Here is a 17,062-nt window from a genome sequence, read left to right on the forward strand (position 1 = left end):
CTAAAGAGAATCAGGGCTGTATACCCTACCAAAAAAAACCTCAATTATCCTCCTGTAACTCGATACTAACATTATAAATTAATAATTAAGAATATATATACAGACTTACTAGTTACAACAACAATAAAATTTAGAGAGGATATTCAAATCTCATCCCCTGGAGCAAAATCCTACTCTGTTGATCTCACAGAGGGCAGTAACATCAGTTGTAGGGAACAACAAATGTAAAAGAGGGACTGAAGAGGATGTGTTAATTGCCTTGATTTTGTCCAAAGCTCTTTTAACTTGGAATGGTGATGGCACATTGTACCATTGTACATACCAAGAAAGAAGAGTTGAGGCCCTTCTTCCATAATCTTCAGTTGGCCATCTTCCATATTTCATGTACTCAGAAAAATCCTTCTGAAATTCCAGAGATGAACTAAGAATTTCCTCCACACGCTTCTGGACTGAACCAAGAAAAGTTGATTGTACGATGCCCTCCTTTGAACTTGTTGATCTTTTACTTAGCAAACTATTATTGTAGGCCAGCGCTATCTGTATGCGAAGAATTGAATACAATAATCCATTAAAGATGGATATCAGGCACAGTAATTACAGGTAATATGCAGCTTAGCACGAAAGGCATAGTGAGTAATTATTGCTCACCATCAGTGCTAAAGCATACGTGCAATCAGGAAATCAGTACAAGGTCAAGATCAACAAGCATTCATTTTTAAGGATGTTTTCAAATAGATTTGTGATCTAACAGTCTGGTGTTTGTTCTTTGAAGGAGGAGTAACTATCACCAGATAATTAGGCAATATATTGATTGACCGAGGTTTGCTAAGGGTACGATCTATACATGCCACAGTAAAATCTTCTCTGATTGACTTGTGTCAGATAAGTTCTACAGTATTTCACAAGGATGAAATGATAAACTTGAAGAATGTATTAGGTCTTTACAGTGTTAGAAACATTAATGGTCATGAACAAGGATAGGATCTAAACTTGCCACAATAGATCCGTCTTTTTTACCTTTCTATGTTAGATAAGTTATATTTCATAAAGAGGAAATAATAAAGTTAAAGATGGTATTAGGGCTTTATTTATTTTTTTATTTTTGGATGACCATGGTGTCCGGGCCAGCTTCCGCGCACCTCGACTAATTCCGTTGAATACCTGTCACCTCCCACCAACAACAGGTACCAAGTAACTCTATCCACCAAGGCTAAGACAGATGGGAAGAATCACCTAGTGTTTTTGTCTACGCTGTGATTCGAGCCTGAGACTTCATGGCTCGCAACCACTTCATTGACCACTAGGCCACACCCTTGGGTGCAATGGTATCACGGCTTTATGATGTTAAAAATGTTAATCATGCATAAATGGTTATCAAGTTTTGGAACCAAATCTAAGCCCACATACTCTACAACTCTCAAATATATGAACTTCACGCAACAAATAACTTGTCCTCCTAATTATACAATAGCATACAATTCCACACGTAACACCTGCACAGAAATCTCAACGATCTACCACTATAATACTTTTATGTGCTTAGCAAATAGAAAAAGAATTGGCTCATACAACAAGTTGAATGTAAATAAAGTTAAAGAAATCTCTCTGATACTGATCATATTAAATATTCAATAAACCATAGTTAGCTCCCCTCCAGTTCAACAATATCAGATACATTAACCTCTACTTTAAAAATTACAGTGACTTCCCTAGTTGATTTATGTTGTGGAGAGTGGTGACTTCTCAATTCTCATCACTTGTTTCAAAGAGCATTTGGATGGTCTACAACAGACGTGTATACAAAGAAAGCATGCACCAATGCACTACACAGATAACAAATTTCGAGTCTAAAACAAAACCACAATCAAGTAAGGAGAAGAAACCCACACACTAAGCCCACACACTTAATTTTGAATGATCTAAACTCGAAAAAATATGAAGATAGCAAGCCCACACACTAAGCAGGTAGTTCAAAAGGAATTTTGAATCTGAAACAAAATCACTTTTTAAAAAATTCATAGATTATGCCAACAAATCAGGTACAAAGCAAAAAGATACCTTCAGACTTGAGACGAAGAGTGTGTCCTGTAAATTGCTGGAACTACTAGTAACCCGATCAACCATGGAACCAATAGTTGTGTATAATGACAGGTAAACCTGCAGATTTTCCAAATGTTAAATGACTACCTCCAAATACTAAGACAAGCTACTTTTTTGATGAAGAATACTAACACAAGCTACTTAACAAGGAGAAGAAGTAACTCAACCTTCATAGGAAGCAACTATAAAGACCCATAAGTTTTAAATGTCAATTACGACTAATCACGACCCTAGCAGCTTGATTAAGGTATCCCCAAGGTGTAAACTGTAACGACCCTCATGGCTGTTTTGTGTTTTCAGTTGGTTTCCCCTATTTTGACCATTCCTGTAAGCTGGCTTCTCGATGTTATTCGTGACTTGCAGGAATGGGTGACACGATTCCTGAGGTGATCGAATGAGTTTCGGAGAAGATTTTTAGTTTGAAAGTTTGGTTTTTGGAAAGTTAAACCAAAATCTATGTATCAGGTTGACTAGGTCAAATTTGAATTTTGACAGTTCTGTTGGATCTGAAAGGTGCTTTTTGACTTCGTAGATTGGATTACGCGGTTTTCGATGCATTCAGGAACATTTTAAAGCGTTGGCTTGAAATTGAGCTTTTCATAAACCTAGAATTGACCATAATCAACATCTGATCAAGACGGGGTGATGTCATTGCTTGAAATTTGGTCTTAGCTTTTGCTTTGATTAAATAAATGATAGGTATTTGTCTCGAATTTCTCCATCAATTATGGTCGAAGTAACCAAAATTTATTGACCAAATAAGGAACGGATCCCACACCAACGTCGTGTTGACATGGGTGAAGCACCGAAAGTGAAGAGTCTGAACAACTTAGCACAAGCTAGGCATCTCCCTACATCTTAGCTTCTGGTGAGCCCCAATACTCTAGTTGTGGCCAGTGTTTCATGATATTCCTTTGCATAGCTGGGATGTGCCCCGTGCATAGTATTTATTTTGTACATCATAGAGTTTCCATGATATTATTGTGATTTGTGAGTGGTCTAGACATGTTATGAGGCCCTTATGACATTTTCATTTTGTAACGATTTTCAAATGTTCTATGCCTTGTGAACTATATGTTAGGATTTTCAAGATTATGATGAGGCCGATGAGCTTTATGTTATAGTTCCAAATTTATTAAGCTTTACATGTCGTGATGCATGCATTGCTATGAAAAGGGTAATATGTCCAGATGGTTTTCTCCATGGAAAGTTTAAGGCAGCATCAGGTGTCAATCACCCACGCAGCTTGAATTGGGGTGTAACAACTACTTCAATATTCAGTATATAACATTCTTTCTGAAAAGGATAGAACAAATGTTCAAAGTAAGTTCTTCCATGGTAACTACACAACTGCATGGCTCAAAGACGTAGCATTTACTGTCCATCATTTAAGAATCTTTTTTATGAATTATCAAGGTAAAAAACATTTGCATGATGAATCATCACCTGCAATAGGGCTGGCCTGTCCTTGCTTACACACTCAAATAAGACTTGTAAGCAAAATTCTTGGAAGTCAATGTCAGATCTGCAAACGTGCAATACAGGCTTTACTATCAACTCATCATTACAATCAGAAGACAAGGATTTCAGCAGGACAATAAAACACATCTTGGAGGCTAGTCTTTCATTATTTGTCAAGCAAGTTTGAAAGGACGCCACATAATATTTCTACATTCACATCATCAAAAACTAATCTTTCACACAATCTTGCTATATCATTCAGTTAGTAACTTGCAAATGAATTAGTAAGTACATGTAAATAGTCCCTGCTTTGCAAATGAATTAGTAAGTAGATGTTAATGCTCGAGGCGTATGTTTTTGCACTAGGGACTTGCATTTTCCCCCCGGAGCGTATGCCCCAAATTCTAGTCCATACACCCTATGGATCTACGCCTTTAATTTGCGCCCAGGAGCATTTTTGGTACGCCCCGCCCCGAGACTCAATCCATAAACGTCTTTGAAAACACTGGTTGGTTTTGGTTCTAATATATGAAAAGTCAACTTAATTGGTTTGGTTTTCTTTTAGGAGAAAATCGACTCAAACCGAACCATGAACACCCTTAGTTAGAAGATTAAGAAGCATTTTTTACAGTATTCATGATGTAAAGAAGAACCCATAGTTCTGTCATAAGTCCAGCCTCCAAAAGTTAGCCTTTTCGCTCTTATCCTGCTCTATAACAGTTACAAAATACAAGCCAGCAAAGCTAGTTTAGACTACATATCCAGCTGCAACACTTCAACAGCCAGGCTGGATCAGGATTAATACCTGTTCATGGGAATGAGACAGAAGAACAATTTCTTCAATCACAGGTTTCTAGGGTGATTTATTTTGTAACCAAGTCACCTTGGAAAAATTCCTTTCCCCCCTACTTGAATTTTATGTAGCTTTCTTGGTTTATTAAACATTACATTCTGTTAGATTCAGATCAATTTATAATTCATGCTTAATGATAGTTATTCATTTTTTTGTGGGATCCATCTGTATGCCGAGGTAACACAAAAGTGTCAGAATTAGGAACTAAGAAAAAGGAAATAAAGAACACAACGAGTACACACTGAGTCAGGAAAATAACCGCTAGAATATTGACTTGAGAATCAGCAATGAATATATGGGCACTTGCCTGCTATTCCAGTTAGGGTCACAGCAGAGCTGGGCAAACGAAATTAAGCTTGGGTTCGACGAGAAAGTACTGATCAACTGATCTACCATGTCACCATCTTGACAATCTCTACTTGCTGCTGAAGCTCTTAGACGTGTCAAGCCAAACACCTACATAAAAGAAAACATAATTTGATGTAACAATTAGACAGGACAAAGAAGAGTTGAATTTTTGTAAATGAGAACTAACCTTGTGCATTGCTCGTGACAGCAGTGACTGACACCCTGCAGGATCATCCACATAGGAACATGCTCCAACCTTTCTCTTGACATAGAGGATACCAGAACTAAGCGCATCACCCTTGTCCCCTGAGCTCCATGGTTTTTCTGTAAAAGAGTTACAGATAATATTGAACAAAATAAGTTTTTAGCCTCGATGTCCAACTAGATGAAGTGAAAACCAATGTCAACTTTACCCTCAGGAATGTGATTGATGACTTGAGACCAGTATCGAGGGCCGCAGACACGAACAGCCTTCAACTATAATGCCAAAAGGGAAAAAATTGGCTTGACCTAATGTTTCATGTGTTCAATAATCTTAAAATTACTGCATAATTTGCTTGTACAGAAGACCAGAACTTACAACAGCACGTTCTGGAAGAATGCATGGGGTAACCTCATAAAAACTCGTTTCTGCATAGTGTTCTGTCTCTCGAACAGTAACTTCTAATGGACAATAGACAGGTAAACCACTGTCCACATCAACTGTCTGAACCCAGCGAGCTTCTGTTGCAAGAACATACAAATGCCGAAAAGCCTGTACGATGCAAATTTACCGGAAATAGAATGGAAGGAAGCAAATACAAATTATAATGATAGTATGAGATGTTTACATAGAATATTAACCAAAATCGAAGACATCTTATGAGATCAAAGAAAGAAAGATTAATAGAGTTGCAAAGAGGTATTCCACAAAAGGGGAAAAGGAAATAGTCAATAATCGGACAATTTGAAACAGGGAAACCAATATGTTGGTTTAGAATATGACTAGGTTTATACAATCCTATTAGAATAGGAATAGGTTTATACAATCCCATTAGAATAGGAATAGGAATAGAAAGAGAAACAGGAATACTAAATAGTATCCTACTTGGTAAAGGATTGTATTCTAGGGTCTATAAATAGGGTCTCAATGTAATAATGTAGACACAACAACAATTCAATAATATTCTTTTCCTATATTTCTCACATGGTATCAGAGCCTCTACGAACTTGGTAGAGAATCAAAGAGCTTCCGTTACCGGCGGGTGGCTATTATCCATATATGCCGCCCGTCCGGCCAATGAGTATGTTAGCAAAAGTCGGGTCACCGTGTATCTTTCTGGTGACTATTTTCTCATATCTAATTTGTGTAGCACCGTGCCATCATTTCGGTTACTACTTTCTTATATCTAATTTGTGTAGCATCGTGCCATCATTCCGATGACTACTTTTTTCATATATAATTTGTGTAGCACCATGTCATCCTTCCGGTGACTACCTTTTTTTTGCATATCTGATTTGCGTAGCACCGTGCATCTCTTCAGACTACTTTTCATATTTAATTTGTGTAGTACCGTGGATTTTTCCGAACTATTTTCTCATATCTGAGTTGTATAGCATATGTGTCTTTTCAGTGACTCCTCAGATTTGATTTGCATAGTTCCATTTGTATTTCCGATGACTCCTCAAATCTGATTTGCGTAGGGTTGTGCCATCATTCCAACCCTACCCGTATAATTTTTCTTTTCCAATAGGGTCGTGCCATCATTCCGACCCTACCCATATTATTTCTCTTTTTCAATGGGGTCGTTCCATCAAATCAAACTATCCTATATAATTTCTATTTTCTAGTTGGATCGTGACATCATTCCGACCCTACCCATATAATTTTATTTCTTAGATTGTGACCACTTTTAGCTATCGAATCTAATACTCCGGCATATGAGCATGTTCCGACCAGTTTTTCGGTGACTTGTTTAATATCGACTCGTCTATTGATTCCAACATGATCTATACTTTATACTAGATTTTGAGCACTTACAATGTCCGCTGCATTGTGAAGAAGTTTATATGGAGCAACCACTTAATTTTGTTGCTCAGGGGGAGTTTAGTAGCCTTGTATGTTGATTACGTAAGTCACTCTATGGTCTGAAATAGTCTTTGCAAGCTTGGTTTGGGAAGTTCCAATACTGTAATTTTATCACTCTATGTTTTATCGGCATTGTGTATCAAATTCAGTATTTCATGAGAAGACCAAGCACATTGAGATTGATTGTCAATTTTGTGAAGTCAACTGATCAACTTGCAGATATCTCACCAAGCCCCTCATCGGTCCTCGTATTACATACTTTTGTAACAAGCTAGGTACATGAATTGTATGCACTAGCTTGAGGGGGAGTGTTAGAATATGAATAGATTTATACAATCCTATTAGAATAGGAATAGGTTTATACAATCCCATTAGAATAGGAATAGGAATAGAGATAGAAATAGGAATACTAAATAGTATCCTACTTGGTAAAGGATTGTATTCTAGGGTCTATAAATAGGGTTTCAATGTAATAATGTAGACACAACAACAATTCAATAATATTCTTTTCCTATATTTCTCACATGTTGAATAATTTCAATCTCTGTATAACTAGTATCAATCAAATCCAGAAAGGTGAGTTTCGAGATAAGTGAACTACGAATCAGCGCCGATCCACTCAATACTATGTTCAGGTATTGCCAGTATCTAGTTGTTCCATGGGATTTTTCGTATCTGAACTCAACACCTCTCAACAGGCCTTTAGTCACATCACACATGTCTTAGAGGGTAGGTACATATACCTTCTCCTTTGCATCACATGATAGCTGGATATGTCAAACAAGAAAGAACTCTTTCCACAGAAGGTGCATTCATATGCACTCTTCAGAACAATGTTCACATAGCCTAGTCCCCCTTGAATAAGTCCTTTTTATTTAAGGTGATATTCTCAGGTGCTTGTCAAAAAGAAGTATTATCAGTTTGTCTTTCTTTTTCCCCTCATTTAAATAGCTCTGGTGGGGTCAATGATTGTCTCTCTCATTTACACTGTTCATCCACTGTAAAATTTACAACAATCCTAATAGGTACTCCTACATTTGGCAGATCTACAGAAATCTCATAAGAGAAGTTGTCTAGCAAGTGTCAACTACTGGACTACTTCCACTGTTAAGTGACGCCCAGTATTCCCAGTATCTACTCAGTAACCATAATCCCCCTAAAAGTCCATACAGAAAAAAAGTAAAAGGAGAGTGGCTTTGAAATCCTTGAGAATTCATCTTCTTCCCATAATTTCCATTCAATCGTTCAAAACCCAGATGCAGAGCAACTAAGAAGGTCCTAAATGTCTAAAAACCAAGGGCACAAGTTCATCACAATTCGAAATCGGAGAACTATTGTTGCCCATCCGCACTCTTTGCTTTATGAAAATGAAATTAAAGAAAATTAAAACATAAACTCTACAGTATTCTTTTTGATCAACATCAGGTCTTTCACTTTCTTTCCTTATACTTGATTCATGTTAGTGGCAAGGAATAAATATTAATTTTACTCTAATTCTTCTTCTCGAAATTTGAACTGATCTATTCAGAACTGTCAGGCGTGCGGCTCTCCAGTGAGGTCCGAGGCATGCCTAGGCATATGCCAGACATGTTAGAGCATCCGTCCTATGGAACTGCGCCTCCCACATGCACGCAAGGGAGATTTTCCATCGCCTAGCCTCAGAACGTGCTCCGAAATGTACCTCCCCAACGCCTTTAAAAACACTGCTACAAACTGAGGTCATATTTTCCTCTACTAAAGTATTTCACTTCTGCATTCATTTACCTGAAGGTGGCACCGATTGTCATTAGGTCCAGTCGGCAATCGTGGATATAGTGTTATTAGTAAAGCAGCAATAGAACTTTTGCTAGTCGAGAAAGTCTGCTTTCCACCCCCAATAAACAAGAAACCAATGGCTAAGCTTACCTGAAACAGTTTTCAGAACACTGCATGAGAAAGATGGTCATAGAAGAAACTAAAAGTTGAATCCACAATATCTTCTGCATCTTAATACAAACAATTTGAACGAACAAGTGCATACAGCAGATTCACCAATGTCCTATCATCAGATGCTTGCGAATCTATAATGAAAATGTCCAAGCAATTATTTATTCTTGTTGAAAGAAAATGGTTATGGTTAGAGCTGTCAATACGGGTTGATGGTCCTTAAAACAGCTAGCCCAACCATCTCTATGTGTGCTTCAGGCCAGGCGGGGCCAGCGGTTCACATTTTAAATGATTTTTTAAATTTAGATTCAAATTTAGAAATGCTTAACATGAATATTTATCAGACAAAATTACATGATGTTGCTATCCAAGTCTCAAACTAAAATTAAATAACCTAATAATACTTATTAAGTATGAATTGTCAAATATTTTCAATTGTTAGTAATGTCCATTACATATGAAATTTTTGTATTGGATTGTTGGTTCAATACAATTTTAGTTGTATATGATGTCTCTTATTGTGATATAGGTCTCAGTAGAAGTTTGATGATTTATCTTTCTCAAAAAGAAGTTTGATGATTTATAATGGCTTCAAGTAAACATCTGATTGTAGCTTCAGATATGAAATATAATATAATTTTGTATTTGCATTTTACTACTTTGATCATTAGACTTTTCAATATGAATATATGGTGGGTTATATAAACTGAGTTTGGACTCATTTCTTGTGATTGTTAGTACTCTACTTCATTTTTATTATCTATTTTAAATTAAATATTTTTATTTGGCCCATGGGCTGGCCCAACCCAACCTCGCTCAAGCCTCATGGGCAGACGGACTTACTTGGGCCCGGCTAAAAAGCCTCATTCTTACATGGACTACAAATTTGTAGCCAATCCTATCAAATCACGGGCTGGTTTGGGCCAACTCAGCTGGCTAAGCCCATACTGACAGCTCTATTTATGGTATTTTTCCTTTTCTTTTCAAGGAAAATTTGATGAGTAATCCACATTATTTTGTGGTGGATCACAAACATTGCTCTGATCTACAGTGGAACTTAGTTAGCAACCAGTGGAATAAACAGGTGATTCAAGAACTCATTGTAAAATGACAATTCACTTACAGCCATCTGATTACCGAAGCTCAAGTGCCCATCTGCTGAATTTCGACCACGCAAATATTTTAACAACTTGAATGTTTGTAGGTGTCCAGACCCTGCCATGACCTGCACAAGTAGAATTTCTGAATGAAGCCTAACCATAAATTTAAACAATTTGTACTTGTGCAGATATATACTAACCACACATAGAGAGAGTACAATTAGGTGAAGACATGTCTCCAGTGAGCCACGATCAATATATCTAGACAGTCCTTTCGGAAATGCCACACTTGAGACAGATACAGGTTTTATCTGCAGGATTAGAGGTAAATTGTTACAGCATTATAACTATGAATCGACACAATAAGGTGAAGAACAGACCTCATTAAGGAAGTATAGTGCATATTTGTAGAGCAGCTCTTGTAAATTGCCATCCCTACTACCAGCATATCTTAACCCTGACAAAATTATAGCTTGCAAGTCAAGAATAACAAGAAATACAACATCCAACAGATCTGATGTTCAATAGCTCCAACCCCACCGTCCCATGTAGTTCACTAAACGAACAAAGCGACATTATTTAGTTTCATAGTACAAAGTATTTCAGGTACGCAACACTTAACATATCTTCTTTTGCTTTCAATTTCCATTAGCTGTCAAAGCTTCTATAGTTGGTATGTATTGAAACACTATTGTATTGAAAAAGAGCTTTTGACCATATCCACCAACTTCTGAAAGATCCATCCTACTATAGAAGTTATATTCTCCAACTTTCAAGAATATTCATATCTCTGCCTGCTTTAGTTCATAGAGTATAAGGGGTCGTTTGGTAGGGTGTATTGGAGAAAATAATGCTTACATTAGCTTGATGTATTATTAGTACCTTGTTTGGTACACTTTTCTAACCTATGCATAACTAATGCTTGTATTAGTAATACACTCTATTGTGTATTGAAGAGTGTATTTACCATCTATTTCTATGCATTAGTAATGCAATGGGTTCTAATGCATGCATTAACATTATTAAAGACACAATTGCCCTCAAAAACTTTTTTTACATCCTTTCCATTATATTTGCTGAGGGTATTTTTATAAACAAATATTTTTTCTAAAAAAACTATGTAATGCATAATATTTTTAGTACACCAAACCAAACATTGCATAAAAAAAAATCTTATCATAACTAATGGAAGCATAACTAATACAAGCGTTACTAATGCAAGCATTACTAATACACTATATTTTGCATTATTCTTATACACTCTACCAAACGACCCCTAAGAGTTAAATTGTTTAAACTCTAGTGCAGATGTTAAGCTGGAGGTCCATTTCTTGACACAATTCAAATCGGGACCGAGCTATTTTCCACTCATCACTTAGTAACATTATTTTTTATATCTCTAAAACCTGATCTGCCCTCCCAAATCAAACTCAATGCAACCTTCCTTAGCAGTGATTTATATGAACTGGTAGAAGACAGTATTGAATCCATCGTTGGAACTGCATTTGAATTCTCAAATTCTACTGATTCCATTGTTGGTAATACATTTAAATTCACAATTCAAAACCATTTAAAGCATATTGTTATGTATATAAGTTAGGGAAACTGTTGGATATCAAAATTTCATGTCTGGCATAAAATGGAAGATAGTATTACATAGCAACTTAACTAGAAGCTAGAGTCAACAGACAAGAGGCAATAGCTGTCTTTTAGAACTTAGGCTTACCAAGAGAAATGCAGGCTCCAACCACTATGTGAACATACGCCTGAACAAATGCATCAGCATTTATCTCATCTGTGTCACTCATGGTATCACCAAGGCTTTTAACACCATTTTGAATAACCTCCGGAATTTGAGATTGAATCCATTCTTCAGATGCATGAACTCTAGAAGAAATTAAACCATAGTTAGACCTGCGAAGCAACTTATAAATGTTATTGCTGATTGGAAAGTGTTGAGAGCATGTTTTACCTGCTCCACATTATCATATTCCGAGCAATGACACGAAGCATTATAAAATCAGGTCGAACATAGTGTAAATCAAAATGTGTCTGCGGGACAGATAACCTAGAATAGACCAACTCTGACTCTGTCTGCAATGGATTAAGAGCAAAATTAATGATTAGAAGTAAGTTGTATGGGAGGTTATCTCCAAGGAAAAAGTAATATTATGTCTAAAATTACCTTCAAAAACATAAGAGCAAGGGCAATGGTGGCTCCAGGTGCAGTAACATCAACATTGACTGCAGTACCGTCCATTATCTGCAAGAGAAATGGTACAGTTTCGGATGATTGGTACCTATCTCTAAGTCAGATAAGAATAGCAGTAATATAATATCTGTGGAGAGACAAGACGACCTGACCTGCCCTGCACTCCGATTGAGTTCATCAATAGATGGAACAAAAAGATGGGACCTCTCCTGAATTTATTCAAAGAAAATGAGAACATCACTTTAGTCAAAAACCATAAGTTTGGAATCTTATCGCATAAAACAGGAGACAAATTCTGCAAGCATATACGTTTTGAGGCTCCTTGCCGCCAATGTACAGGAATAACCGATCAACCAAAGAGTCCACAAAGCCAGGAGCATCTTCTCCACGACCTTCAGTTTTTTTAAAAAAATACTTAGAAACAGATATTAGCCATAATAATGCATGTGCACTTTCAATCATACCCAAGGCAACCAATCCCAGTGAAAACCCAGCTGCAACTGCATATCCCTCCCTTTCAAGTACATTATCTCCTCCACTTCTACGGCCTATTTCACCCTGCAAACTGGTTATCAGTAATTGAATTCATGAAAAGCATGCATAAAACTTGGATCAACACTAATTTACAATTTTGGTCAAACACTAAATCATCGATTCTTGCATGCAAGCAAGATCAGTATGGAGTATGTACTAGTGCTAGCAAATGGACGGGTCAGATCAGTTATGGACAGGTTGAGAACGAGTTAGACAAAAAAAATGTATAAAGCATCCGACACACCCATATTCGGTAGGAGTCAAATTTGGGTTGAATGGATGGTTAATATGGGTACTTCTATCAATGGTTTTACAAGATCAAAATTCTGAGTGCCTCCCTTTCAAAAACAAATGATGAATATAAAAATATTTGAGCGTTATAACATGGATAATTTTTTCAGAAGCAATTAAACTAGGATTTACAACTATTTTCTCAGTCCAATGAAACAAAATCAACTTATTAAAGGTAAAATCATGAACTTTTGGATTGATCTCAGAAATTGAAATGTTGATATTTTCTTTTAAAAATAAAAACCATATGCTTAGAAGCTATTAAAAGATTTTAGAATGCACTTCTAAATTTTTAAAAAATGGTTTTCTTCAGTCAGACCTATCTGTTTCTCTGTCATTCCTTCTGGTTCTTCATGTAACCATTTGTCAGCTCCCTTTACACTTTAGAAAAGTAAAAAAAGACAGAAGAGGAAAGAACACATGGAGGCAGCATCTACAAGGGTGTACAGTGGGTTATATGGATAATAAAATGCAGCTCACTCTCGCGGCTTGCGGTATCTCTCAGTCTTCTTCACATCTTTAGTCCTCGTGATCTGTATTTGATCAGCCAGTACTCAATTTTATAGAGAGGGTAATATGATTGATCCATATTTGATCCGCTCTTTAAAATATCAGTTAACCAACCCGTTTTAACTGATCAGATCGGATGGAGACTCTAATATCTTATCCATTTTGCTAGCACTAGTAGGGACTATCTATAATCACTTGGGGATAATTTGGTAGGATATATTAGAGAAAATAAGACATGTATTACTCATGGTATTATTTAACCTTTAGTTTGGTAGAACAGTGTATAACTAAGCAAATCATGGTATCAACTATACAAGGATTACCAATATATGGATAAGCATGGTTAAATTCAAAACTGCCCTTAATACACCAAACTAAACAGTGGATAAGAAAGTCTCAGTATAACTTATCTCAATATTACTAATACATCCTACTCAATAGTATTCTTATTCACTCTACCAAATGACCCCTAAATCATTTCACTTCAATGCCAGCACAATTAAGTAGATACAAACAAATCTGCTATTTCCCTGCACCAACTCCCAGAGGAACAAATTTATTTTAGATGAATTGTCCCACTACTCCAGTTAGCTTTCAATAGCCACCGCTCCTAACTATGAATGAGAGAATGACAAAAGTTAAATATATTCGAACAAGGGGAACACTTCTACACATCCTGACATATCGAAACCAACTACCCAATAATACATAGTGACTACTCAACACTTGATCAACAGATGATCCAAGAGAACTTCAGAAGAGTATAAACCTCCAAGATTTAGAGAAAGTACCAGAAGAATTTGCATTGTTTGGGGATGTGCAGATCCCTCATATAGAAGCCCAACAGAAAGGAGAGCTGCTGACTGAAAAATAATCCAATAGCAAGAACAATCATTTTTCAAGACAGATACTTCATTAAAGAGGCAGGTTATTTACCAAAAGAAACAGTAAGGCAAACATCACTCTAACCCAAGTACATGGAGAAGGGAAACACAGACCTTCAATTCTTCTAAAGGACAAATAGTTGGAAAGAACTATAAGAATAGAAACATATCAGCGTAAATACCATGGAAGATTTAAACATATCTTCAGCCCCTGATTTGCTAGCAAAGCTTGTTGATATTGCAAGAAAATTTGAGGGGTCAAAGAGGAGAGTATTCTTGACAAAAATGAAACAATTAAGCGGTAAGGATCAGTGCAGCCCTTCGTCAAACAAGTCTAGTATTGATTAGATTGATTATAGGAAATCTTTATTCTAATTAATTTGTTGTAATTACTGTAATTGATTTCCTTTAGTAGATTAGTTATAGGACATTTTGTATAAATACCCTTGCTCATGGGATGTAAACACATATTGAAATAGAAATAAATCTTTTCTTTCTCAAATTCTACACCTATACTGAATTCTTAATAGAACAGAAGAAAATAACTAATATGAACTGATAAACCCACAGAGAATACCAATTTTCTACCAGAATTTAACCATTTACTGATTCACAATGCATACTGCAATTACCTGCAACAGGGTTGGCAATTCCAATTCCGGGAAGGAAGACGGGTGACGGGATGGTATATGAACATAGAGAGACTGCACGGAGATCACAATAAATTCTTGATTCATTAGAAGGAACAGGAGAAAAGCACATCTAATGACAAATCAATAAGCTACAACTACAACAGATTACTAAGTCAATAATGCAGATAATGCACCCAACAGGAAAGGGACGTTTGAATACTAGAGCTGATTGTTAAGTAGATAATATCATTCAGTAACTGACAAGGGCAGATTTGGAGTGCTCAAACTGAAAAATATGTTGAGATACAAGAATCAAAGCTACACTAAGTGACTAACTCAGTTTAGCAACTACAATTCTGCAATTTTATATCTACAGATATTATGAGGCACTGTACTCGTCAAATTATTAAGAGTCATCCTCCTATGCTTCCAAAAGTAAAACAATCAGGCAGCAGACAGTTATATGTTGTGAAGAACAAGAAATGAAGTGTAAGGAAGCTTGTCCAGAATATCTCAGAAATAATAAGGCCAGGGTCAGAGCAAGCTGAAAGTTAATAGGGGCTTTAAGATCTGCTGATAAAATCAAGAACTTCATGCAGTACTTCTGTTAACTTCATTAGCATAGGTACTTCCACGAGACTTTTATCAGCTACAACCGTCTATTTATCCCCTCCCACCACAAACCAAACAAAAAAAGATTAAAAAAACAGCAATCAGACATGCATACCTATGCTGACAATTCCCAAATAGTACTATGGTGCAGTTTACAAGAACACTACATTTAACTATATAATAAGTGGGAGTCTTTTGGACGACCAAGGGTAATATCGTCTTTTTGGTCCATTCATCAAGCCCATGATCACCACTGCTTCCACTTCATTTTTCGTTGCATCTTTGTTCATTTACTCTGGAGTTCTCCACTTCTTCATTTTCTATTCTTTATCCGCCTCTCTGTACACTAGGGGTTTTGCTTACTTCTGTATTTCCCTACATTGTTGCATGGAGGAAATTTTTTACCTTATATTGAATTAGGGGTGGGCGTTCGTTTCTTAAGTTTGATTCTTTACAACATTGGTTCGGTTCTTCACTTGTGCATACCAAACCCAAATTAGTTTTTATTTGGGGTAAAGTGATTAAATGATATTAGAAAAGCATCAAGGAGATGCAAAGTTACAAGGGAACAAAAGAAGCTGCTCCAAATAGAATTACATGAAGCATGCTTGGCAAAAGACCTGTAAAAGCAGCCAAAAGAAATCCCTACATCTCGATTGTACTAGAGATAGGGAACTAACAAAATCCAAAAAGTTATCCACACTGTTTACGGGGGCAAGAAAGTGCCAACTATATAAACTAACTATACATCTAGCCTTGAGAGTACAAATAGAGGTTGAGATTCCATCACACATCTGTTGTTTTTCTCCTTCCAGAGGCTCAGAAAAGTAACTATTGGGATCATTCTCCAGATCCTTTTAATGGATTTGTCAACTCTCCACAATATCCATCTAGCAAAAGCATCATTGATGTTAAAGGGAATTACCTATTGAAGGCCAAGCATAGAGTAGAAAAATGCCACAGGTTAGCTGCTGCAGGGCAATGCAGAAAGAGGTAATGTACACTTTGAGTAGTCTGCTTGCACATGACACGTCTATTGATGAGGATTACACCCCTTTTCTTGAAATTGTCTTGTGTTAGGCGTGCTTCTTTCAGGGCAGTCCAAGGGATGGAAGAGACTTTGAGAGGTTGCCTTGCACTCCAGACATGTTTCCAAGGCCATACCTCCAGGATACCATTTTGAGAACTCCAGTAGTTGTAGCATTCTTTCACAGTATAGATCTTTCTTTGGAATTGCCCCAAGGACTCTGTCTAGAGTCACATCCATCAAGGTACTTTGTCCCAATGTTTTTTTCTTTTTTTGAGAAGGCTTTGTCCCAATGTTTCTACGAGAGAAACGAAGTTGTTAGCTTCCCAATCCTGTAAATTCCTTCTGAAAGTTGGAGACCAGCAGTTGTTGTCTCTATATTGAGCTATTGTTGCTTCTTTGATAGAGGCTATCTAGAACAATGAAGGGAATGAGTCTTTTACAGAGGATTCCCCAAGCCATTTGTCGTGCCAAAATCTAATCTTGAGCCCATTACCAGCCTTG

The 17,062-nt window shown here is 36.7% G+C and overlaps 1 protein-coding gene across 1 annotated transcript in view; it reads right to left on the reverse strand.

The window, feature by feature from the left end:
* Positions 1-17,062, reverse strand: part of LOC125823707 (anaphase-promoting complex subunit 1) — a 43,100-nt gene continuing 26,038 nt past the window's right edge. Inside the window, exons 19-37 of the mRNA XM_049503074.1 lie at positions 14,920-14,991; positions 14,195-14,266; positions 12,533-12,626; positions 12,378-12,460; positions 12,221-12,277; positions 12,042-12,119; positions 11,829-11,950; positions 11,583-11,743; positions 10,237-10,313; positions 10,057-10,167; positions 9,880-9,981; positions 8,595-8,735; positions 5,343-5,516; positions 5,176-5,239; positions 4,950-5,086; positions 4,722-4,870; positions 3,547-3,625; positions 2,059-2,157; positions 1-537 (exon numbers count right to left, since the gene is read on the reverse strand). Coding sequence (XP_049359031.1) covers positions 151-537; positions 2,059-2,157; positions 3,547-3,625; positions 4,722-4,870; positions 4,950-5,086; positions 5,176-5,239; positions 5,343-5,516; positions 8,595-8,735; positions 9,880-9,981; positions 10,057-10,167; positions 10,237-10,313; positions 11,583-11,743; positions 11,829-11,950; positions 12,042-12,119; positions 12,221-12,277; positions 12,378-12,460; positions 12,533-12,626; positions 14,195-14,266; positions 14,920-14,991 — 2,259 coding nt within the window. The 3' untranslated portion in view covers positions 1-150. The remainder of the gene's footprint in view (positions 538-2,058; positions 2,158-3,546; positions 3,626-4,721; positions 4,871-4,949; positions 5,087-5,175; positions 5,240-5,342; positions 5,517-8,594; positions 8,736-9,879; positions 9,982-10,056; positions 10,168-10,236; positions 10,314-11,582; positions 11,744-11,828; positions 11,951-12,041; positions 12,120-12,220; positions 12,278-12,377; positions 12,461-12,532; positions 12,627-14,194; positions 14,267-14,919; positions 14,992-17,062) is intronic.

The sequence above is a fragment of the Solanum verrucosum genome, unplaced genomic scaffold, assembly GCF_900185275.1.
Source record: "Solanum verrucosum unplaced genomic scaffold, falcon-dt-bn FXZP01000093.1, whole genome shotgun sequence".
In the NCBI taxonomy this organism is placed as follows: Eukaryota; Viridiplantae; Streptophyta; class Magnoliopsida; order Solanales; family Solanaceae; genus Solanum; species Solanum verrucosum.